This window comes from Sus scrofa, chromosome 10 (assembly GCF_000003025.6).
Source record: "Sus scrofa isolate TJ Tabasco breed Duroc chromosome 10, Sscrofa11.1, whole genome shotgun sequence".
NCBI classification, from domain to species: domain Eukaryota; kingdom Metazoa; phylum Chordata; class Mammalia; order Artiodactyla; family Suidae; genus Sus; species Sus scrofa.
In genome coordinates, this window is record NC_010452.4 from 15253792 (window position 1) to 15265193 (window position 11402).

General features: G+C 43.8%; 1 protein-coding gene across 1 annotated transcript in view; it reads right to left on the bottom strand.

Annotated features, from left to right (window-relative positions):
- SCCPDH (saccharopine dehydrogenase (putative)) overlaps positions 1–10625 on the bottom strand; it is a 58773-nt gene extending 48148 nt beyond the window's left edge. Inside the window, 5 exon segments of the mRNA NM_001244389.1 lie at positions 965–1014; positions 4621–4750; positions 5666–5746; positions 8597–8709; positions 10355–10625. Coding sequence (NP_001231318.1) covers positions 965–1014; positions 4621–4750; positions 5666–5746; positions 8597–8709; positions 10355–10544 — 564 coding nt within the window. The 5' untranslated portion in view covers positions 10545–10625.

Below are 11402 nucleotides of genomic sequence, written 5' to 3' on the forward strand. Positions count from 1 at the left end.
GCACCATTCACAATAGCCAAGACATGGAAACAACCTAAAAGTTCATCGACAGATGAACGGATTGGAATGTGGTACTTACACACAATGGAATCCTACTCAGCCATAAAAAAGAACAAAAGAATGTCATTTGCAGCAACATCGATAGAACCAGAGACTCTCACACTAAGTGAAGTAAGTCAGAAAAAGAAAGACAAATACCATATGATATCACTTATATCTGGAATCTAACATACGGCACAAATGAACCTATCTACAGAAAAGGAACAAACTCATTGACTTGGAGAACAGACTTGTGGTTGCCGAGGAGGAGGGAATGGGATGGACTGGGCATTTGGGGTTAGCAGATGCAAACTGTCGCATTTGGAGTGACCAAGCAATGAGATCCTGCAATATAGCACAGGGAACTGTATCTAATTACTTGTGATGGCACATGATGGAGGAGAATGTAAGAAAAGGAATGTGTATATTATATATGACTGGGTCACTTTGCTGTACAGCAGAAATTGAAAGGACATTCTAAATCAACTATAATTTAAAATTTTTAAAAAGAAAAAAACAAAAAGAAAAAATTAAAGTGGCTTTCACACATTAAAAATTACAACTATATGTACAATTTAATCGAAACTTTTTTTTTTGTCTTTTTTCTTTTTAGGGCCACACCCACAGCATATGGGGGTTCCCAGGCGAGGGGTCCAATCGGACCTGTAGCCGCCAGCCTACACCACAGCCACAGCAACGCCAGATCCGAGCCACGTCGGCGACCTACATCACAGCTCACGGCAATGCCAGATCCTTAACCCACTGAGCGAGGCCAGGGATTGAACCTGCAACCTCATGCTTCCTAGTCAGATTCATTTCCTCTGCGCCACGACGGGAACGCCTTAAACTTTTTTTACCAAGCATCTGTTATTTCCAAAATGTTTTAAATATTAACGTAGAAAACATGTGGCAAACAAAAACTAACCTCAGGTCCTGAATGTAGAGTCAGAAAACTTTCCACAGCAGTCAGTGTACCTGAAAGAGGAGGAAAACAGTAAAAGTAAAATCAAATAAAAATCTATTAACCTGGAAAAACAATAATAAGCTATTTCTGTTCATTTAACATTTTTGTTAAACCTACAGCTGATAGAATCAGAAAAATCTCTGTATAACATTATTATTAGGTTATTGTAAACAGACTTAGGAAGCAGCTAAAGCCAGAAAAAGACTACCTGCCACTGACAAAATCTTTTCTAGGAGTCAAACTCACAAGGCTAACAATCTCTTCCAATAGTGCAAGAATTTCAGTTCATTTACTCTAGAAGGCCATCAGTTCTCAAAACTGCATCTATGGCAATTATTCTATTTTCCAATCTGAGAGTTTTCAAGAAGACTCACTGGTAGTGATTTACAATGGATGTACAGATGTACCAAAACGAGCCTTTGTGCTGGCAAACAAAATACTTAGAGCTGTTTAAATGAAATAAATTATAATGAGTAAAACATAAAAACAGAAAACCAAGGCCAGAAAAATGGGGAGAGATCAGTGATATTAACCATGAGGACTAGTATATATGTACAGTAGTTAAGTATTTAATCTTTGAGCTTACTGAGAGCAGAAGACAAAAGAAAAACATAATGGGCTAGCTAATTCTCAAAATCTGATAAAATAAAATATATCAATTTCTTAGAAGACATTATTCCTAGTTTTTTTGTTTGTTTGTTTGTTTGGGGTTTTTTTGCTTTTTAGGGCTACACTTGCCGCATATGGAGATTCCCAGGCTGGGGGTCGAATTGGAGCTACAGCTACTGGCCTACACCACAGTCACAGCAATGACAGATCCAAGCCGCATCTGCGACCTACACCCCAGCTCACAGCAATGCTGGATCCTTAATCCACTCAGCGATGCCAGGGATTGAACCCATAACCTCATGGTTCCTAGTCGGATTCGTTTCCACTGTGCCACACGGGGAACTCCAACCGCGTTTTAATTCCAACAGAAAATTAAAACAGGGGGGCCTTAGAAAGGTGACCCTGGGAGCAAGGTAACTAATGATCATGTCATTAACAATGACGTTAAAGCAGAAAAGAACTGAAGCCACATAAACATCCCTTGTCCAGCACTGACAAAATTCAAGACTACATCATTAGAGTCTAACTTATTGGAGATGATTCTGAGGGTTGGGAAGAGAATGTGGCCTTGACATATGGCTCTGTGATCTGACCCTACATACAGAAAGAACATACCCCACCTAAAGCAGTGTGTATAAAATGTGAACCACCTGCATCAAATACGAGATGAAGTATTTGTTAAAATGCTGCCTCTTACATTTTAGTATGTTAAAAAAAAAAAAAAAAAAAAGCTTTAAAACAAATCTTAGGAGTTCCCACTGTGGCTCAGTGGAAACAAATTTGACTAGGATCCATGAGGATGCAGGTTCGATCCCTGGCCTCACCCAGTGGGTTAAGGATCCGGCATTGCCTTGAGCTGTGGTGTAGGTCGCAGATGCGGCTCAGATCTGACCTTGCTGTGGCTGTGGTGGAGGCCAGTGGCTACAGCTCTGATTTGACCCCTATCCTGGGAACCTCCATATGCTGCAGGGGTGGCCCTGAAATGCAAAAAAAAAAAAAAAAAATTTAATAAATAAAATCTTAAATATTTCTCCCTTAATAAAAAAGGATCTATTCAAAATAAAAACTATTAAATATTTAAGAATAACTTCAATAAAAAACATGTTAGGGCCATCATGAAAAAAATTCTAAACTTTGTAAGTAGAGATTTTTAATAGATTAATAAATGGAAAATACCAGATCCATGGATGAGAGGCTAAATAAATATTTTAAGATATTCAATTCACAGCCTTCTTCTCATTGGAAATGGTTCTAGCGTTTCATCATTATGTGTGACGTTGGCTATTGCTTTTTGACATTCATTGTGTTAACACAGTATGCTATTTCATTTTAATCTAAATCAGTAATGCATGTTTTCATTCATTTATTGATGCATTAGATTTGGCTATTGCTTTTTGACATTCATTGTGTTAACACAGTATGCTATTCCTCAGTTTCTAAAAATCTAAAATCAGTAAATGCCATGAATTTTCAATTCATTTATTGAAATGGGCATTAAGATTTTTGCCTTTGAGGTTCTAAAGTGATGATTACGTAACTTCCTAATAAACCTTGGTGTTCATATATTATTCTTCAAAAGGTCATTGGGTATTTATTAAAACTCTACTTAGCATTCTCTTTTGCTACTAGCTTCACAAGCAAGGCTGATATATAGTTTTCTATTTTGCCTGTGGGTGTGACTGAGTGTGTGTAGGGAGTGTGAGTGAGCGTGGGGTGGGGGGTACACATGTGTTACCCTTCCTGAACTTTGGCTTCAGAGTTACCTTTTTAATATAAACTGGAACACTTTCCATCTTTTTAAACTCTATGATGGTTTATACAGAACTGTACTTGTTTCAGGTCATTTTCTTTTTTTGTTGTTCTTTTGTTTTTTTTGGGGGGGGGGTTGTTTGTTTTTTAGCTGCATTTGCAACACTCCTGGGCCAGGGACTGAACCCGAACCAAGCAGTGAGCCGAGCTGCTGCAGTGACAATGCAGATCCTTCACCAAAGCACCATAGAAGAAATCCCAGGTCATTTTCTAAATGGACACTATTTGTTTTTTCTTTTTTGGCCATCCCACGGCACATGGAGTTCCTGGGCCAGGGATCAGGTCTGAGACACAGCTGCGACCTATGCAGCAGCTGCAGCAACACTGGATCCTTTAACCCACTGTTCAGGCCAGGAACTAAACCTGCATCCTGGTGCTACAGAGACACCACCACTCCTGCTGCCCCACAGTAGGAACTCTTGGACAATTTTTATACATGCATGAGATTAATAACTTCTATTGTTGGAGTTCCCGTCGTGGCACAGTGGTTAACAACTCCAACTAGAAACCATGAGGTTGCGGGTTCGATCCCTGCCCTTGCTCAGTGGGTAACGATCCGGCGTTGCTGTGAGCTGTGGTGTAGGTCGAAGACTCGGCTCAGATCCCATGTTGCTGTGGCTCTGGCGTAGGCCGGTGGCTACAGCTCCAGTTAGACCCCTAGCCTGGGAACCTCCATATGCCGCGGGAGTGGCCCAAGAAATGGCAAAAAGACAAAAAATAAATAAATAAATAACCTATTGTTTTACTATATTAGTGATTTTTTTCATTCTTAGTGTCTCCATTTTACAGATGAAATAAAAAAGATGTAAAAAACTTTGTTCAATACTTTCTAGCTCTGTGGCTTAAAAAGATTAACACCTTCTAATTAAGTATCTATATAAATTATACTTTAAGATGTATTAATTCCTAAACAAAGCAAGTTTGAATTTATAATGCCTGCCAAAATTTTTTCAGAAATTTTATAGCTATGACTGCAACCAAATTCAAACAATGGATAATCCTGACTTTAGAACACTTATAATACTAACCATGCTTCCAAAACAATAGTGTGAATAGCATTTCCTAACAAGGACAGTTATATTAAAAACAAAGCTTGTTACCCACTTAGAGTTTTGAGTCTTTTCCCAAGCAGAGTTTATCACAATTACAGACATGAAGCCTATTTTAAACTGCATGAATGCTTACTGATCAATAATTACCATTCATTTTATTTGTGGTAAATATTACTCCCATATCTGCTGGAATGGAGTCAAAGCCACTGCTTCCAATGATATAAACCCCTTTTTCTGCAGCTTTCTCGTGATACTTCCAATATATTAGTTCTAGAAACTAAAGAGTCAAGACAAAAGATCTGAATCAGAGTTACACAGAAACATCCAGACCAATATTATGATTTGCCTTTACGAACAATGCAATTAAACTTTGAAAACGCTAACCAAAATGACTCTGCGGCAAAACATTAACTGTCAGAATATTTGACAGTTATTCAGCAAACAGACCTACCACGTTCCAGGTGGTGAAGGAGATATGCTGATCTGACTTAATTCATTTTTTAGAATGACTTTTACATGGAAAACAATACTTACTCTGAAAAATATAAATCATGCAACCAAAGTTACCCCACATCCCAGGATGCAGATGCACATCATTAGAGACCTGCTCTATGCACACAAAATCAAGAGGGAGGAAAGGAAGGGGTCCTCTTTGCTTCATGTTTTATTCCTCTTCTCGTATCAGTCTTGGTGATTTACATGTTCCTACACTTTCCAATATACACCACCAACTGATAAGCTCTAAACATACATTCTGATGGCACACTGATGAGGGGAGTCAGGAGAGATTCTAGGGACATATACGGTTACACTTATAAAGCAGGCAGTGTAGCTCAGGGCTTATGAACACTGCACTTCCTGCAGGCAGGCAAACCTCAATTCAAGTCCTAGTTTTTCTATTTACGAGTTGCATGACTCTGAGCAAGTTTGATTTTCATGAATTCTGTTTACAGCACACAGTGGCTATAAAACCCAACACATTCTATATACAAAGGACTTGAGATAAATGTAGTTGGAGGAAAGGAAACTGAAGCTAAAATCATACCACCATGCTTTCAATGAAATTCCATCTCTAAATGCTAGGGAGTAGTCATCAGCTGCTAAAATATATCTGCAAAATTACACTAAATATTTTTCACTGGAACAGAAAGATGCACTGTTAATTCTGTTCTTTCTGTTTCATTTTACATACCTGAGGTTCTCCACAGATGTCAATACAGCTAGCTCCATTTTCAATACATGCTCTTACGACAGGTTCTCCATAAAATCGGTACTGGGGGAATAATAAAAACAAACCAACAGTTTCCTCTTACTTAGCAAGTGAAAGAATATCAACTGAATTTTGGAAGCACAGTCTTGGTTATTCAGCTATCAAATATTAAGAAAGCAGCCTAAACTGAAAATGAGAAAAGAACTGCAATACACTGACCCTCACAGTATAAATACAGACATGACAGAACGACAGAGGAATGTGTGCTTACCTCCAACTGAAAACACACCGAAGTTTTAGAGAAGAGATGATGGGAGTTGAATTTGGAAGAACAGTAGGATTTGCCAGGGAAAAGAAAATCCAAATAAAGGAAAAACTGTATGTAAAAGTGCAAAAAAGAGAGGGGTGGGCTGGTCCGGATACCCAAACCAGAGAGCAGCCCAGAGGGGAGTGGTAAGGAAGGGGTCTGGAAAGAAACACGTGGGCCAGATCCGGAACAACCCTGTGTATCACGTTCTCAAGACTGAATGATCTTTTCGGCAGGACTAGGCCCTCCTGGAGGATTTTCAATGGGATAGAGGTCAAAGATTACAGCAGACACATCACTCGATCCGTGGTATTGGAAACCCAAACTCCCGGCAGGTAAGAAATGAAGGAAGGCAAAGGCTGGACTAAGGATGAGACGTACTTCAAAGACAGAAATCACTGGACTTCCTGAGTAGCTGCTCATGGAGACCGACAACTAATAGCACTACCCGCCAAAATAAAGAAAAACTGGACAAGGGAAGGCTTGGAGGGGATATGTTTAATATTGGCCGGAGTAGATATTTTGAGTCTGTACTATTTGGGGGGGGGGAACTGCAGCTGCCAGCCTACACCACAGCCATGCCAGATGTGAGTCACATCCACAACTTACACCGTGGCTTGCGGCAACCCCAGATCCTTAACCCACTGAGCAAGGCCAAGGATGGATGGAACACACATTCTTAGGGATACTAGTCGGGTTCTTAACCCGCTGAGCCACAATGGGAACTCCAGTATGTATCATAATCGATTTTGAATCTCCCAAATTATTTCTTGCTCAAACTCAAGTTATTAAAAATAAAAAGTTATTATGTAATAATATATGAGAGTCAGTTCCATTTCAAAGGAAGCAGGAGGCATTTTTCCATTTGTGAGGGCAGGCTAAGGAGCAGCACAAACTCCTCTGCTTCTCTCACTCCTCAAAGCATAAGATGGAGAAAGGAGATCATCCGTTTCTTCTAGCCTTCAAAAGAAACAGCTAAAAGGGAGTGCCCGTTGTGGTACAGCAGAAGCAAATCCGACTAGCATCCATGAAGACACAGGTTCAAACACTGGCATTACTCAGTAGGTTAAGGATCCGGCGTTGCTGTGGCTGTGGTGCAGGCCAGCAGCTGCAACTCCGATTCGACCCTAGTCTGGGAACTTCCACATGCGGGGGCAGCCCGAAACAAAAAGCAAAAAAAGAAACCAACAAGTACAGGGACACTGCAAAGAAAAGAAAGGGCACTGCAAGGACCCTTTCCAGGAGGTCAAACAGCCTCCTCTCCACCTGACTCCATAGCCTCCTCCTCCTCCTCAAGAAGAGCAGATGTGTTTCAGTTCTGGGCCCTCCTCCACCAACCACGTCAAACTGCTGAAGCAATGCAGTGCCAAGGAACAAACAAGGGCTTTCAAGGCAGTAAGACCCAAGTCCACATCCTAATTCCCTCATCTACCAGCTATGTGAATCGGTTTACAAATGACTTACATGAACGACTCTACTGATACGACACACAGGTTAAACACATAAAATGGAAATACAGTTGCGATTAAAATGAATACAAGTCAAAGCTCTATTTTGTGTACTCAATGGATCAGATCCGGTGATTTTGACACATCACCGTCTGAAACGCATTTAGAGATTTTGGCCTTTCTCTTGGTTATTCTACCTCCAAATATCTCAGGCTGGTCAGGAGTCCACTGGGTTCGAATCACCTGGGCCGCTCGTTCAACATGCCGGTTACTCAGTCCCACCCCAACCCCCTCCAGTCAAACCTTGCTGGGGGAGACTCCAGACACCTGCGTGTTCCAGGAGCCTCACGGGGGATTCTGACGTGGACAACTGCCCCCACAGCCGCCGCCGCCCACCCTTCTCCCTGGAAATTCTTACCTACTCCCTCCATTTCAACTCCAACAGGTCTCCCGAGGACTTTCAACCTCTATCTCCAGATCTGCTGACCGGTGAGGCTGCCTTACCTGTGGCTCCCGGTATAAACTCAGGACTTCACACAGACCTTCCCGGGCCACCCGTCTAAGAAGAGACTGATGTGCCCATCTCCTTATCTGCTCTCCCTGTTCTAGAGTTCAGAGCACTGGTCATTTACCGACTGTCATAACCTTACTGGTCTCCCTCAACAGACAGCAAGCTCCACGGCGATTTTGTTTTATTCCCACGATGTCTCCAGACTACAGCCGTATACGTGTAACAACCAATGAACACTGAATCAAGGAATGACTCCTTTTTGGATCTCTTTCTTTGTACATGTACTTAACATATAGCCTGGAACAGTAATCCCAAATGTAATGTAAAGATACATAAAAAGTATATTTGGGGCACAGGGTCAAACTGTTTTACTTAAGGGGCATGCAGTACAAGAAACAAAGTTTGGCCGTTACAGCTGTCACCATTAAATTCAACCAGCACACCCCTGGAGTCTCTCTCTCTCTCAGAAGACTTTGCTTATATCCATGTGCTCCTTATGAGAAGGAAACACGTCCCATACGGAGTTAAGGCCCTGAATCAGGTCTTCTGCCCCCTGCCCTTATGCTTCTCTGGAACAGGAACTACCACATTCTGCTAGACATGAATAGATTCCTTGTTCTGATACAAAAGAAGTGGTGATTACTTACTGGTCCAACACAATTGAGAACAACTGCTGCCTGTTTAGCCATCTCATCAAGTGAGGCTGGATTAGTGATATCACAAATTATTATTCCAACTTCAGACGGCAGTGTCGGTCTTCCTAAAATCAGAAATAAACTGTGTTAAGCAAATCCGGATATAGTAGTGATCTCCCAAATCTTCTTTTCCTAGTAACCAGTGATGGCAAACTTACTGCATGTACTGAAAGCTGACTCTCCCTCTAAAACAAAAGACAAAACTGTTCTTAGCAGAAAAAAGGAAACTACCATGAGGAAAACAGTTAATACTAAGAGTTATTAAAAAAAACCATCACTAACCTTTAAAAGGACATCTAACATCAGGAATGTGAAAACGCTGCAAAGTGAAGATTTTACAACTGTTCAGATACTTTGTCGATGACTGCGCGGACTTCCAATCCACAAAGAATTATAAAAGTAGATTCTCATCAACTATTCAACAATTACATCTGACAAGAAGAGTATGAGGGAGAGGATAGTTGTTAACAACCTCCACACGGCAAACAGGGACTCAGGTGAAAAGCCGTCTACACACGAACACACAGGTTCCTGATTAAGCAGATAATGGGAATAAACTGAATCCATACCCTAAGGAAGGCAGGCTTCAGAGCTCAAGGTGTACTTCCTGCCAAAACTTGACCTGAGCACCACAAACAGATAACTAGACAACACACTTGTTCAACAGGAAAAAGAAATGCAAGAGTCTATTTTAAGAGTGAAAGTCCTTCTCTTGGAAAAGTAAAGAAAGACCAAAAAGCTCTTTGGTCAAGATTCTGTATTTCCTAGCAGGGGCAGCAGGAAGAGGTGTAGGAGAGTCTAGGCTACACGGTAGCGTCTTCACAGCCAAAGTGGTGACAATTCCCACCATAAACAGGACCCTGGATGCAATTCCAAGGAAGTGAGATGCAGGTTAAAGAGAAACACAAAGGATGACCAGAACTCCACCAGGGGCTATTTGTCTGTACCAGGAGACAACGGGTGGAAAATTAACAGCCAAGTTTCAAGACCACTGACTCCTAAACCAGAGATCTCCTCGCTCCCTCCCCCCCCAAACCCGGCCCGATCACGAGGGTAGGGACTCTGTGTCTCTCTCTTCCCAGCACTTAGAATAGGACCAACCATAAACAAAGACCACTCAATTAAAAACATGGAATGAATGACACAAGAATAAGTAAAGTGCTAAGCCAAAAACACCTAAAAATGGTTCTGGATGAAGAGTGGGACTGATGAAGAATTCTTATAAGCAAAAAACCAATGCCACAGCAATGTTATCAGTGAAACTCTTAAGCTTTCTCTTCCATCTCCAAAACACAAGGCAAAGGGAGAGCACAAATTCATCCCGGGGAGACCAGTGCTCTCTCTGCTTGTGTATCCACGGAAACACCAAGAGACCACCAGGTGCCCCGGGCTCTAACAGGGGAAGGGGCAGAGAAGGAGACATTCAAGCTCTTTCCCCTCCGAGGATCCTCCTGCCAAAGGAGAAATTCAAGGGGCTAATTCTTTCTCCATTTTTTTAGTTTAGGGAATGCAACAAAGCTTGGACAAAACCTGAAGCTTTGCTCTCCTCCTCCTGGCCTCGAGCAGGGCTTGGGAAGCACCACCGCTAAAGAAATGCTCATTTCAGGCGACTAGAACCCTCAGCCCTGAGAAGGGGGCTCCGGGGAGAGAGTGGCCCTGGCGGCAGGGGGAGCCCCGTGTCCGAACCCCCGACCAGCGCGCCCCCTTTACCCAGCTTCATGGCCGCCCGCTCCAGCACTCGCTGCAGCTTCTCCCGGCAACGGCCCGCCACAGCCCAGGGCAGGCTGGTGCGCCGCTCTGGGGACACCTGCTCCCGAGCCACCTCCTCGGTCACGAACTGGCCGGTGAAGCCAGAGGCGCCAAACACCACCAAGTGGAAAGGCCTCTGCTGAGTCGCCATGACGCGCCGCAGAAACGCTACGCCTCAGGCGACTACCGCAGAGCGAGAGGCAGTAACCGCCTCCTCCGTGACTCACTCAAGGGCCGGCGCCCCGGCGCTGCGCGGCCAAAGCCCCGCCCACGCCCCGCCCACGCCCCGCCGCCCCTGGAGCTCGCGCAGCTGCACTGGCCACGCCCCTCACTCTCGCGAGGCTGCTGAGCCGCCTCTTAGAGGCTCTTCCCCGCGATGCTGCCTGCGTTTTTGACACTTGTGGGCCGCCCTGCGTCAGGGGCTAGCGGGAGCTGAGTGCGGCCTGCCCCGGTCTGTCGCTTGTCAGGCTTAGCTCTGACGGCTGCAGGCGTCACATCCTCTCGCTCTTCCCAAGGCTGGTGCAAGAGGGGGGCGCTGCGCAGAGTTGGGAAATCAATTCTGATTGCTGAGCACGCCCCCCGCTGGAGAACCTTTTTTTTTTTTGTCTTTTCTAGGGCTGCACCTGCGGCATATGGAGGTTCCCACGCTAGGGGTCTAATCGGAGTTGTAGCCATCGGCCTACACCACAGCCACAGCAACGAGGGATCTGAGCCACATCTGCGGCCTACACCCCAGCTCATGGAAACGCCGGATCCTTAACGCACTGAGTGAGGCCAGGGATCGACCCTGCAACCTCATGGTTCCTAGTCGGGTTAGTTAACCACTGTGCCACGATGGGAACTCCTGGAGAACCCTTTTTAAAATTTTAGGAGCACATTGTTCAAGGGCTGCCTTCGGAGTCCTGGAGAGGTGGACAGTGGGGGAGGGTGGTCTCCATTGATCGCCTCTGCCCTCCCTGGACCCCACTCTGTCCGGCCCTCTGCCTCAGGCACCTCCTCCACCACTTGG